Genomic DNA, 14,901 nt, shown 5'->3' on the forward strand with positions numbered 1-14,901 from the left:
ATTCTTATACATCATAAAATACATCTCCATCATAAATAAATAAAAGTTTTTATCTAACCTAACTAAATTGTATGTCTAGTGGATAACATATATCTTATCATTATTAATATAATGTTCGGTTGATTAAGTTATTCAGAGTTCGATATAATAAATTAGTATGAATTAACGTGTTAGAGTACTCAATTTCTTTATATATCACTACTCATCCTCAATTTTAAGAAGTAATTTGTGTTTTATTCCTGTCAAATCTTGTAAACCATTGTCCTAAAATTGCATAGCTAAATATTATAGTATACTATACATTTATTGAGTTTACTCTAGATTTTATAAGTATGGACAATCATAAAGTATGTGATATAGTATCGCTTCCGTGTCTCAACAAAAAAGACGATGAATATAGTCCACCAACCAAATAATTATCTTATAACACATCAACTAATCTTATGGATTGATCTTGAACATGATGACCCATGGCTCGTGAAGAATTATAAAAGAGGCGGAGAAAATCAACCAATAATCGATATTTCCTAAAACAAAAATCTTTAGGGAGCTCAATGTATTATGTCGTTGGTTGAAGGATCAAATGTCCTAATTTGGTGTTCATATATCAAATATCAAGCAAGTGGCTTTCTTAAAGTAGGGATCCCACAAAGTCAATTATAGGAGAGCTCTGCCTGCTCTATTACCGACATCTTATATGAATCGGTTTGTTTTATGATCAGTTCTTAGGTCGTTATGACGTCTGTGATTAATTATTTTAAATAATTTTCTTAGACTATTTAAAAATATAAAATGGGTTTAGTAGTAGATTATATAGGGTTCTTGATCATTTGGAGAATCTCAAATAACCTTAATAAACCCAATCAAACCCGATATTTTACTATCCTTTAATAATTAACCCTTATACTTTACATTTGTCTAAAATTAGGTTTTGACGAGAAACTTTTCATTCATTATTTTAAAGAATCGGATGACATCAGTTGAGTTTGCTCTGGCTTTTAGTTCCTATTACCCATAATCTATATTTTATAAATTCATTTTATTTTAATACTCAATATAGAGATTTATTTTCATTAACCACTCAATGAGAAGATGTGGACTTTAATATAACATACTCAAACACATAAGGAAGTAGAAAAAAAAAACTCATCCAAGCCTCCATATTATAGATTTATAAGATGAATCTTTAATACTCTATGATTTTTTGTTGTCATTTGTTAACTAATAGAATTTTGAAATAATTCTTTATAAGAAAAAAAGAAGTAAAGTATTACAAAAATATGATATTGTTTAAAACAATATTAAAACACCTATAATTAGAGTGGAGCTGAGTTTGAATATATAAATACTATTAAATTTATTAATTTTAGAGCATTATTTTATTTAAATTAATATTCAAATAAGAAATTTTAAATAAATCTTTTTTTTATTCAAACCTAAATCCAGATCCAGCTCCAACTACAACTCGTATATAACATTTTCCAAATTTGGCTATTGGAGACCTATGAATTAGAGTTTGAGTTATCTTAATTTTTTTTAAATTGGTTTAAAACAAATAATAGAAAATTACGAATTAAATTAAGAAATTAGTGGGTTATATCAATTTCTACCGTATTTTTTTAATTGTTTTTCTTGGGTACACCGCAGACCTAATCAGATTCAAACTATACTATTTCCTAAAAGTTAGAGTATAAATTCCTTTAAAAACAAAAACAATCCGGAACCCAACCCATATCCCAATTTCTACAGCCCATCTCTACAGGCCCACCCTTTTCTATTTGTTTATTTATTTATTTTATTTCTTCGCAGTAGATTATTCGGTGATTCTTTTTCAAAAGAAAGTAGATTAGTTCGTGGCTTCTTCTCCTTCTCTAGCTAGACCTATATTCTTCAAACCAGTCTTCAGACCGCGGCAGGGCAGACCCACGGCAGTCGCACGATCTCCGGCCAGTTGTCCAGTGGTTAAGCCGAATCAACCGTCGTCCAGACTCTAGACTTCAGGTACCATTTTGATCTATTTTTACGACTACGAGTCAATTTTTGGGCGTCGATTCATTGTTTTTCGGATTAATTTCTTAATTTTTAATATATTAGTCTGACAGTTTTATCTATTAGTAATTTAGTATGTTAATAATGTTAGGTTAGTAAACTTAGACTACTTAGTAATTAGTATGTTAGTTTATAAATTAGGAATTAGGTTAAACAAACGTAAATAATAATGGCATAAGCTGCTTGCTAATTGTTAAGACAAAATAAAACCAATTGTATGAAAAGAAGTTGTTTTCTGTAATGTAATTCATGTTAAAAATTGATTTGTTTTCTTTCAATTGACTATCTTTGAAATGGACTAAAAGACAGGACCGTGCTTATGTTGTTATTTGAGATAAATTTTTGTGGTAACTTTTTCTTCATACCACAGGTATTTGATGATTTACTATCCTATTTAGGTCATTTTTATGATGTTTTGCTACTATGACTGTTAAAAAGGAGATGGAGACTCGGGAAACTAGTTATAGTATTTTATCAAGTAATGACGAACACAGATCAGCAGAGGATCAATCTATTTTTCTTACGTGGAGAGTTGTTTCTAACATGTATAGATAGACAATGGATGAACTGAATGATGCCAAGATTGTTTCACCCAAAAAAAACTATGACAATTCGAAAAGAGAAGCAACATTTTAAACAATGAATAACCTATCTTTATGTTACAAGATAATAATTAGTGTCTAATCCTAGAATAAGATGATGGGTAATTAATTCAGTTGGGCCAGCAAGGAAATGAGAAGCGGTGTAATAACACTACCTATTGATGAAATAGACATTATTAAGTTACTGTGATGCAGTGAATCTGTTATAAATGACTTTGATTGTTGTGTTCTTTCAGTTTCTTTGAAGAGAGCACAAAAGGAGAACAAAAAAGAAAGGGATGGCAAACGCAGCCCAAATACCAACCAGTTTCGGCCATGAGCTAAGGGCATGCCTTCGTTGCAGGCTTGTCAAAACATACGACCAGGTTTCCTTTGCCTTTTCCTGTTTGCTTTCTTCAATATGATGCCCGTGTATATATTATCTAGTATAGTTACCATCACTCTGCTTTACAACTATGTCTTTTCTATTGCCTTTGCATTAATAAATAATATATATTTTTATTTTTTCTTCAAATTTATGTTGATAGTTTAGGGAATCAGGATGCGAAAACTGCTCTTTCTTTAAGATGGATGAAGATGCTGAACGTATTGCGGATTGCACAACTCCTAATTTCACTGGGTACTTTCTTGGTTTTCCTTTCTGTACAACTTCTTCTTTTCTTCAGTATCAGAATATGGTGTACACGTGACAAGGCTATAATGGTATCCTTGTAAGAATTGTGTGCAATGAATTTGTTTACTGCAAATTAAATATCGTGATAGAAGAATTATTGATTCACTTCTAGTTCTGGTTGACAAGTTAGGTTAGAGAAAATGTTGGTAATTTCCTTGGAAAAAAATACGGGAGGTGTCATTTAGATCTTCAATTCCTAACGGTTTTCTATTGGTGCCTTTTTTTTACCCTGTTCAATAAAAGTTTTGCACAATTAAATCCCTACTGGTGAGACAGTACTCCAGCTCCTTTGTGATCCTGCAGAAAAGGATTATTCAATGGATTCATTATCGCCAAAGTTGACCTGTGCATCTTATCTCTCCTAAAAAAATGCTATTTGCGTCAAAACCATGGTGGCCCCATCCCTCTCTTAGTGGTGAAACACAAGATCCCGTCTTTAACAAGATTGTTCTCAATCCTCTTATTTGACAGCCATTTTCTTCCTCACATTCTAATCCACAGGCAAATCATCGGAACCAAACACTAATTTGTTCCTATCTTCAAAACTTGCAGTTGTAACTCTTATGATCCTCTCATTGATCAATCACCAAAAGTAGCAGGGGGAAATGATTTGAGTCACTCTTTAAAGTTCCACTTGTAAAATAAGTCATGTGCAAGTTAAACAAGCAAAATTAATTAGCTTCTTCCTTTGTTATTCATTTATGTATGTTCGAATAGGAAATGTAGTATCCTTATCCTTTACCAATGGCTAATATAATATACTTGTGCAATTGGCTCTCATCTGGGATATATTTACAGGATTATCTCAGTCATGGATCCTAGTAGAAGTTGGTCTGCACGTTGGCTACGAATTGGTATGCATATATTGTCTTTTCTTGCTTCATTCTATTCGATTTTGGGTACTCATTCTTTTCTTTGTAAGTACTCATGTTGACTATAAATTGTTAATCCTTGTACAGCAAGATTTGCCCCAGGTTGTTACACTCTTGCTGTCTCTGAAGCACTCCCAGAGGATATGCAGGTTTCAGTCTTGCATTCCCTTGAAACTCGTTACTTCTTTACCAAATGCATGTGAATGACATTTATGCATATGACCTTAGTAAAACTTTGGAAAAGATAAAATACTCTATTGATTCATAGATGTATCAATAAGCCCCGAACATGTTAAAATTAGATGAAAATGTCCCTGCTTAAGATCCGGGAGTCCTATTTCTGAATTTGTTGAACTTATTATTTTTTTTGTGATGATCAGTTTTGTATTTTGTTGCTTATATATTCTGAATTAAATATTAATCAAGAAAACAAAAAACATTCCCACACTGATGGAGAGAAGAATAGCATCCCAGTCCACATCTTATTTTGTCTCTGCATTTTTCATACCTTCAGACATATTGCCCCTACACTTCAAATGTTTGTATTTGTGTTCGCGTGGGCTCACTTTTATGTGTTAAGTTATTTAGTTCTTCTGCTACAACTCCCTTAATATTAAAGATGATGGATGATATGTACTTGTGCTCTAATATTTTCCTCAAATGATACTACTACTACTAATCACTTTGTTAATCTGGGTTGCAGAATCTGTGTGAAGAGGAGCGCATGCCATATGTTCCTCCAAAACGCCAATGATCCAACACTCTAATGCTCAATGGAAACACTTGTGTGTCTACTAAGTTAGTTCACTTGTTTAGATATTCCTGTGATGTGTAGTTAATTAGAAACATAACTATGAGAAAGTCTTTTGTTAATCCTGCAATTATCTCAAGTTGATTCTCAAGAATTTACAACTTTTATTTTATTTTCCTGGAGGAGACTTTTCATCTCCACAACAAAAAGGGCTGTTGTAAGATTTCAACTCTTTTATCATCAACCTCTTCTCATTAAACTCATCTACAGTTTTTTTTTTAAAAAAAAAACAGGGCTGGACCTGGCCTTGTTTGACTAAATGCTTTAATCTAAATAATTCTTTTGTCATAAAGAATTTAAATTTTTATTCTACTCAATGACACATCATTCCTTATTAAAATTCTCAAAGTCTATGATTACTCATCATTAATGTCTCATAATGATCAAGTTATTATAAAATATTTTATATAAATCATATTTTAGTTAAAATAACCCCAAATATAATTCATTGTCAATAATATATAAGATTTTCTCTCCTTAAAATAACCCTCCAACAAACAACCTCTTAAAATAAAACAAAATTATTTTATTAGTGGTTTCCTTGTCAAGCTTTCACATCAAAAGGAGTGCATGTTTATCTGCCTTTATTTATTTGAGATTATTTTAAAATAATTTAATTAATAATTACTCATATTTTTATATTAAATTAGATAAATAATAGAAGTAGAGTTGAATTTGAACTAAACAATGTTATTAAATTTGAGAATATTATTTAATTAGTTTTTAAAAATAATGATATATTTAAATGTAAGGAATCTAATTAAGAAATATTAAAGTTAGGAGTTAATTCAAAACTTGGAAATTGTTAATTCTGAAAAAACAAATAAATAAAAACGTCACTCCCATTTAAAGCCATACATTTGTTATGGTTGCTTATTTAACAATCCAACAAAAGAAAAAAAAAAAAAAAAAAGTGACTTTCACGCCTCCATATTCGGTTACTCAAGACTGGTAGTTCTTGTGACCTTCCTTTCTCTTTCTAAAACCACTACTCCTCTCTGAATTTATATTTCACTTTCCTTAGATCAGAAATTGGCTTATCCATTACGATGACGACGACGAAGTTGATTCTTTTCTCTCTTCTCGTTTCTATTCTATGTTCTTCATCATCCGCGTTTCTTCGTATTCCGCAGAACGGTAATTTGCCGTCACTACACGCCAAGGCTTTGATTCGGGGGCTCAATCTGTCACCGTCGGATTTAAATTTCACAGCCAATAGCCCCGGGTTTGCTGCTTCCGGTGGTCCAAGAATCGTTGAGAAGCCGATTAGGCTCGCCAATTTCATAAATCCTTCCGTATCGGTTGAAGAACTAGGGCATTATGCAGGTTATTATAATATTGAGCACTCGCATGCTGCCAGGTATTTATTATACTCTTTTTTCTCTATTTCTTGATAAACTGTCTTTCTGTAATGGATCATTTTAAATATGCTGGTTGTGAGGGAAGAAGATAATATGGATGATTACAGTAGTTAGTTAGAACGTTCATTGTTACGAATAAGCTGATTGATTGTACGTTGCTGCGTTTGATTAGATCAAAGTCTATACAGTATTTGAATTTTAGAGAAATTCATTACTTCGAATTTGGTTCGTTTTTGCTAGAAGATTTGGGGCCGATTTTTATACAATTAATTTAACAAATTACTTCTTTAATAAATTTCAATACATATGGTTGGACAATGATTTGTAATTAATTAGTCATTAGATAGCAGCAAAAAAGAAGAAAAGAAAAAGAAAATTTAGACAATTAATTCCAAAAGAAAACCCAAGATATCTACAGTTTTTCTAGCCAAATTACTAAATATTTCATTTTCAGCTTGTTTATTAAGGGGGAAATGGTAATATTTGAGTAGAATTTTAAGTCCTTCCCAAGATGAAACAACACAAAATCCTTTTTTCATTAACAGCCCTAGGTGGGAGGATGCATGAGCTAAACTGGTTTTAGATGAGATTGATAGTAAACTACTATGATCCTTTACCCAATTTCATTATTTATTTGGACTCCTGATTTATTTTTCCTTATAACTAACATATGATGGTCGATATTTATGTTATCTGCAGGATGTTTTACTTTTTCTTTGAATCTCGCAATAGCAAGAAGGATGATCCTGTTGTTATTTGGTTGACTGGGGGTCCAGGATGTAGCAGTGAGTTGGCCATGTTCTATGAAAATGGGCCTTTTAGTATTACAAACAATATGTCTCTGGAATGGAATGAATATGGCTGGGATAAGGTATACTGGTATTTAATTGATAACAAATGTATGTAGACTTTCGTTTTTTGTTAGCTTCAAAGTCTTATAATTTTTTTCCTAGCCTAAACTACCTTTTATAAAAATAAAAAAATCATAACAAGGACACGAATAAGTAGAAATTCAACACTCCAACTTTAGAGATAATATTTAATTTCATAAAAGTGAAATATATAAGTTGAAAATACAACAATCAAGCTTACGCCGTAATCAAATTGTCTCATTGTATTCAAATACGAATTGCCTTCTTTTAACTTAGTTTAATTGAAAATTAGGCCTTTTTACTTCATTATTGAGAGGTGACAAGAGTTTTGGTTTGGGTACAATAAGGTAGAAATTCCATTAGAAACAGAGCATTGTTTTTGATTTATAGTAGTTTCTGAAGTATAGTGAAGATATTTCTTCTAATGATGGTAGATTCTTGTTGGTGATATTGTTAGTGTGATATTCCTGCAGGTATCGAATCTTCTCTATGTTGATCAACCCATTGGAACCGGCTTTAGTTATAGCACTGATAAGCGTGATACCAGACACAATGAGAAAGGCGTTGGTGATGATTTGTATGATTTCTTGCAGGTGTGACTCAATAAAGACTACCTTTTCCAATTTTTTCATTTCAGTCGCTAACTATTGTGTTGATGAACAAACCTAAATGAATGCTCTTATTATATAAACTGTTGTTACATATATTGATTGTCTGCTTTACATTGAATTATATGCTAGCTCATAAAAACTGTATTCTAATGATTTAGCCTCTTCATGTATTTGCTGCTAATAAATCATAAAGATAATATAGTTCTGCAATCTCTATCCTACTTAAGAAATAAATCAAATGTTGTCTGTGGTACTACTTGCTTGATTGAAGATGTTGATAGTGTCTACAAAAAAAAGAGCTTAAGAAACAGTTCCAATTATAAGGGAACTTGAAAACATTAAACATCTTAACTCTGTGTTTATTAGGCTTTCTTTAAGGAGCATCCTGAACTTGTGAATAATGACTTCTACATAACTGGTGAATCATATGCTGGACACTATATACCTGCTTTTGCTGCCCGTGTCCATCAAGGAAACAAAGCCAAAGAAGGGATCCACATAAACTTGAAGGTGCATTCCTTGTGCAACTGTTTTACCATTTCTACCACAATTTCTAACTTCTTAAACTAAATCAAGCTGCTTTTGACAGGGATTTGCAATTGGCAATGGGCTTACAGATCCTGAAATCCAATATCCAGCATATACAGACTATGCACTCGACATGGGCATTATTCAGAAATCTGATTATAACCGTATTAAGAAAGTGATTCCAGTATGCGAGATGGCGATAAAGCTTTGTGGTATATTCATTTAGATAATACTTTATCTATTCACTTTTAAAATATTCTCATATTTTCATCTCACATCCATAATGCTTCTTCCAATCTTTAAAGGGCCCTACTTTATCTTTTTGGTTTGCAAATGATTTCTTGAGTATCTAGTCCTATTTTCGTTTCATTTAATAACTGGACATATGTTTTATTTCAGGTACTGAAGGAACAGTATCATGCCTTGCTTCATATTATGTTTGCAATACAATATTCAGTAGCATCATGAATATTGCCGGTAATATTAATGTAAGAAAAGATAATGCTCAGCTTTTTGTAATGTTTTTAGTGGTTGTCATTTAACTTATTGGGGGAGGGAGTTGTAGTTGTCATTTTACAAGTGCTAGCATAGGACATAATTATCATCACCTGTTTTCTAGAGATTGTTTTTTTTTTTTTTGAGAACGCTGGGTTCCGCTACTCCTATAGAGTGCGACTAATCCCCGCGGGTTAAGTACATAGCCCGCAAACATACTTAACCAATTAACCAGACGCAGAACTTGCCGCCTGACGGGCTCGAACCCAGGACCTCATGGAGGCCTGGGGATATCCACCACTTGTTGCCACTAAGCTAGAAGAGGGGATGAGATTGTTTTATAGGATAAGAAAGAGATGAGAAAACAGAGATTAGAGAGGATGAGAAAGTAGAAGAAAGAGATAAGAGCACGTAGATAATGGGGATGGGGATGGGGATGGGGATGAGTAAATAGAATAACAATCTTCATAATCTGATGATATGATGTATAACACTTAACATTGACTAATATAATAAATAAGAATAGCTAGCATAATTCTTATAAAACTCTAAAAAACATAATTATTCTATTCTTGTTTGCTCTAGAGATTATGTGGCATCTTCGGATTGGCCTTTTTATGCCTTCATATTTATCTCCTATGACAAACATGTCTTGCAAAAATAGATTTATTGATCAGTGGGACACAAACAGCTGCAAATATTCATTGAATTTACACACTTACTTGCAGTACTATGACGTGAGAAAGAAGTGTGAAGGAAGTCTCTGCTATGACTTTTCAAATTTGGAAAAGTTCATGAACCTGGATTCAGTTAGGGAATCTCTTGGAGTTGGGGGTATTAAATTTGTTTCTTGCAGTCCAACAGTCTATCAGGCCATGTTGCTAGACTGGATGAGGAATCTTGAAGTGGGCATTCCTACTCTTCTGGAAGACGGAATCAAGTTGCTCGTATATGCTGGGGAATACGATCTTATCTGCAATTGGCTTGGTTAGTTTCCCTAACTTATTTGATTTTGGAGACAACTTAATTTGACCTATAATCTTGATGATAAAACTAGATAAAGCCCTTGAATGCAATGAAATTTATTAAAAAACTAGATAAGGCGGTCTGATTCCTCAAACTCAAAACGGAATTTGGTTGATTTGAGCAGGCAATTCGAAATGGGTACATGCCATGGAGTGGAGTGGCCAAAAAGGGTTTGGTGAATCACCTGAGGTTGCTTTCTTGGTTGATGGGTCTGAAGCTGGATTGATGAAGAGCCATGGGTCTCTCACTTTCATGAAGGTATTTACTAGTAGTTATTTCTTCTCTAGTTGATTAAAATGAATTTATCATCATGAATTTATACTCTTGGAATAGTGGTTGTTGTTTGTGAGCAAATAAATCGAGTAACTTATATAATGAATTATTCTCTCTATTTGAAATAACACATTAAACAAGGCTTATTGTTTTTTGTATTGTAAAGAAGTTTGGAGACAGATTCAAAATTCAAATTTGTTTTGCTATCTGGAAATGGATCCAGATACCAAAGCAATTTACTGTGTTTTTCGATTCTGTTTTTGTTTTCATTCTTATTGACTGGTTATGCTATGAAACAAACAGGTACATGATGCTGGTCACATGGTTCCCATGGATCAACCAAAGGCTGCATTAGAAATGCTGAAGAGGTGGATTGAAGATTCACTTGAAGCAGACACTAATAATAATAATGGCAATGATTTAGTTTCATCAATTTGATTAGATTGAAACATGTTTATACTAAAATGAAATGGAAATTGTGTTACAACACCGCATTACAACTATGTTTGTAAAAGTTATCGCCCTATTCCGTAACATTGGATGTTTGAACATTTAAGGAAATGGATGTCCCGATGTTTGATGATCGAAGTTTAAACATTTTCGACTTTTTTATTTGTTGTTACGTTCATTAGTTGAGTATTTATGGACAATACAAGAAATTCATAAATATTCTCATTTAAATTTAAAATTTATTATAATTTAAAAATAAAAATACTCCTTTAATATATCTTAAAGTTTTATTAAAATCTACTAACTTAATTAATTAGTAGAATACTTGCTTAGATAGACATGTCTTGTATTTAAATTACAAGAATAATTTATCATTTAAATTGTAATTCAAACTCAAAAATGTTTCTTAAGAACCAATTAACCAAACATAATAACAACATTCATAAACTTAAAATAATATTACCATTTACTTTTCTTTATATTCAATATTTGCCCGTAAAATAAAACAATCTAGAAGTTTCAGGTAAAATCTATTTATTTTAAAATTAACACCCAACAAGGTCTTATAGTATATTTGAGCTCTTAATGGATAGTTTTTTAAATACTGAAATAAATACAATACACATTTTATTTCATTTTTGACAACAATGTACCTGAATCTCTTAGACCAAATTTAATAGTAAAAATAAATATAGGATAAAGAAAATGCATTTGAAATAAAAATAAATAAAAATTCTAAAGTGTTGTGATTACTAATTAATTAGCAAACATATAGAGAATAAAATAAAAATATCCAATCAGTAATAATAAAGAAATTAGGAAATATTTGATGCATTGCCCAGTCCATTAGCCAAGCCCAGACATGCAATCCAAAGGACCAACTAATGCCCAGCTATTATACGGCCCAAATAAGTTAAGGATGAGAATAAAAGGACTAAAGAATTGGAAGACTCATTTAAACATATATAAGAAGTAGAAGGACCTCCTCTGTCTGTAGAAGAAGAAATGAAACGACGCGCCGCCCTATCAAAAAGAAGATCAGGACAAGATCTTTTTGTCATCATTTGTCCCGATTCCCGCTGCGCCTGGCAACCGTTGGATCAAAGGCCTGATTTCCCTCGTCCGCACGATTGAATTCCATGTCAAGTCCCCTCAGTTGCAGCAGCAGAGGATAATACAGTGAATAAAAAAACCAGTCTTCTAGAAATATAGGGGTTTAGGGGGTCTTTTGTAGAAAAGTAAATTAGAGAGTGAAATGTTTTTAGGGCTTTTGAGTTTGTATTTGTGGAAGGATACAGCAGCCTATTTGGTTGAAGCTCGATTTCCGAATACCCACTCTTCAAACAATTTTTTCTAAACTACCCACATTTTCATTCACATTCCCAAACTACCCACCTTTCTCTCTCTAAATCATTAATCAACCTTTTAATTACACATCTTTCACATTAAATTCACTAATTACTTTATTTTATTAATATAAATATATATAATTAAAATTAATAATATATATTAAATAAAATATATATTACATAAATATTAAAATAACACATATATTTTATTTTTACTTAATTTTATAATTATAATATATATAATTAAAAAGAAGCATTATAAATTAAATAATACAAATAAATATTATAAACTAAAACAAAAATCATCACCTAACCCTTTAATATTATATATTAAAATAAAATATATTATATAAATATTAAAATAACACATATACTATATTAAATATTAAAACAACACATATATTTTATTTCTACTTAATTTTATAAATATAATATATATAATTCAAACTAAACATACTAAATTAAATATCAAAATAAATATATAAACTAAAATTAAATAAATAACATAAATCTTAAATAAAATAAAATAAAATAAATCTTAAAATAAATTACCTAAATCTTAAAATATTTATAAAAAATATTAATTTAAAAAACTTAAAATAAAATAAATTAGGAAATATTTAATGCATTGCCCAGTCCATCAGCCAAGCCCAGACTTGCATCCCAAAGGACCAACCAATGCAAAGGGCCCAGCTATGATACAGCCCAAATAAGTTCAGGATGGAGAATTAAAGGACGAAATAGTTGGAAGGCTCATTTAAACATATATGAAAAGTAGAAGGACTCCTCTGAGTGTCAGAAGAAGAAATGAAACGACGCGCCGCCCTATCAAAAAGAAGATCAGGACAAGATCTTTTTGTCATCATTTGTCTCGATTCCCGCTGCGCCTGGAAACCGTTCGATCAAAGGCCCGATTTCCCTTGTCCGCACGATTGAATTCCATGTCAAGTCCCCTCAGTTGCAGCAGCAGAGGATAATACAGTGAATAAAAAAAATCAGTCTTTTAGAAATATAGGGGTTTAGGAGGTATTTTGTAGAAAAGTAAATTAGAGAGTGAAAATGTTTTCTAGGGCTTTTGAGTTTGTATTTGTGGAAGGATCCAGCAGCCTATTTTGTTGAAGCTCGATTTCGTGTGGTAAAGTTTCTTTTACATATTTCAGTTTCTGTTCTTTGATTAATCTGGCCTTTGATATTTACAGTTTAGATGGGTTTCAAGAAATGGTATATTATTTATGATTGTGGTTTCAGTTTACTTTTAAGCAAATGAATGTTGGGTGGTTTAAAGTTTCTTTATTTTTTCTAAGCTTATATGTCAGCTTTGCAGAGTAGGTATAATATATAGAAACCATTTAGAACTGCTGCAGCAGAAGATTTGTTTGATTTGAGAATCAGACAAATGAGGGAGATGTGTCTGGAAGACATGTTTTTCCGGTGTCTGTCTTTGTGTTTTTGTTTGCGAGAATCCCACATCGATGGGTGAAGCCATCGTCCCCTTTTCATAATCCTCAGATGCCTCATCATTTATTTGCAAAGATTTCAAACGTGCCTAACATTTTCAAACCCCCGCCCACAAAAGAAAAAATCTATGTTTGTTTCTTATTATATTTTTCTATCTTTACCTTTTATCTTTTTTATTTATTTTTTCATTATTAATTAATATAGCTTGTTTTTAGAGAATTTCTAAACTTTATTTTTCCTCTTTTAACTTTTATTGATAATATTTCTTAATAGAATATATATATGTATTTTAAATAACTAAAAAAAATTGTATTGTATATTGTATGAACATGATTATATTGCATTTAATTCCATTATTAAATATCTTATAAAATACCATTATGAATATGTAATTAAGTTTTAATAAATTAAAATATACATTTATTTTTTATAAAAAATATTTAATAAATTAAATGTCATAACGTAAATTTTAAGATTTAAAATTTAAGAGTAATTTAATTTATATAAATTATTAAATAAAATTTATTTAAGTTCTGTATTTTTATAAAGGAGGGGAAGTCCGTTCAGCTTCTCGGCGGTGGTTGGAGAGAAGCGGCGGTTCATAAACAAGAAGAGTTTGACGACGGCGGTTCGAGGTATTTGAAAAACCCTAATCGCGCATTAGATCAATAATATACATACCCAACCGCATAGTACATGGTAAAATTAGATTATAGATTCAAGCTAATGTCTTTATGTCAATAATAATAATAATATTGATAGGTATCATTACTACTACTGCAAGTTCCTTCCTTTGGTCCAACACAGTCATTCACACTAATGGATACGGGGCATTCTTCTGCTTCTTCATCCCTTCCATGGATTTGGGTGATTGAAGCCTTAGCAAAAGAGAAGGAAGTTGATATGTCTGTATTAATCGGTATGTAATGACCCGTGTTCTCAGTTTTCTTGGTTATTATTGTCTTATCGATATTATCAATTATGGTTTTTCAGATTTAGCTGCGAAGACACCTGAAATATTTGATGAAGTAGGAAAAGATGCTAGGAACATCCTTCTTTTGAGATGCTTGGAACGCTTTAATGCTACTGGTTTAACTCCTAACATTGAGATTGATAAATTAACGGATCATGAAGATAATCGTCATATGTTTACAAGTGAGAACGTATGTTGAATTCCGTAAACTGTGTTTTCTTTATTGATAAACCAAGTGCAATGTGATGCATGTATTATAGTTTCAGGATTCTCCTCACTAAACAAACATTTAACTAACTTAATGTGCATGAATTGCAGTTCCCTGCGATAAATGAGAGATCAGATATTCAGACCCTTATTCAGAACATAAGACGCAGTTTGCCTAAATCTGCTTTAGAACGTGTATGTATAGACACTTCCTTTGTGTTTAATCATGAATATTGAAAATGTCTATATTGTGAGTTTTTCAAATAAACAAGATTAATCTCTTATTTTTGA

The 14,901-nt window shown here is 31.4% G+C and overlaps 2 protein-coding genes and 1 long non-coding RNA gene across 3 annotated transcripts; all 3 read left to right on the forward strand.

Moving 5' to 3' along the window:
• Window positions 1-2,861: 2,861 nt before the first annotated feature.
• LOC124914019 (transcription elongation factor SPT4 homolog 2-like) lies at window positions 2,862-5,144 on the forward strand. Its single transcript, XM_047454476.1, has 5 exons — window positions 2,862-3,016; window positions 3,179-3,270; window positions 4,123-4,178; window positions 4,284-4,345; window positions 4,900-5,144. The coding sequence occupies exons 1-5, from the start codon at window positions 2,930-2,932 to the stop codon at window positions 4,948-4,950; spliced, it is 348 nt and encodes a 115-aa protein (XP_047310432.1). The 5' UTR covers window positions 2,862-2,929; the 3' UTR covers window positions 4,951-5,144.
• An 822-nt stretch (window positions 5,145-5,966) lies between these two features.
• Window positions 5,967-10,756, forward strand: LOC124914018 (serine carboxypeptidase-like). Its single transcript, XM_047454475.1, has 9 exons — window positions 5,967-6,367; window positions 7,068-7,239; window positions 7,714-7,833; window positions 8,218-8,361; window positions 8,441-8,591; window positions 8,779-8,867; window positions 9,603-9,861; window positions 10,025-10,158; window positions 10,477-10,756. The coding sequence occupies exons 1-9, from the start codon at window positions 6,057-6,059 to the stop codon at window positions 10,609-10,611; spliced, it is 1,515 nt and encodes a 504-aa protein (XP_047310431.1). The 5' UTR covers window positions 5,967-6,056; the 3' UTR covers window positions 10,612-10,756.
• Window positions 10,757-13,970: 3,214 nt separating this feature from the next.
• LOC124913965 lies at window positions 13,971-14,552 on the forward strand. Its single transcript, XR_007096793.1, has 3 exons — window positions 13,971-14,065; window positions 14,193-14,349; window positions 14,424-14,552. It is a non-coding gene; the product is annotated as an uncharacterized LOC124913965 (long non-coding RNA).
• Window positions 14,553-14,901: the final 349 nt, after the last annotated feature.

This window comes from Impatiens glandulifera, chromosome 9 (genome assembly GCF_907164915.1).
Source record: "Impatiens glandulifera chromosome 9, dImpGla2.1, whole genome shotgun sequence".
NCBI lineage: Eukaryota > Viridiplantae > Streptophyta > Magnoliopsida > Ericales > Balsaminaceae > Impatiens > Impatiens glandulifera.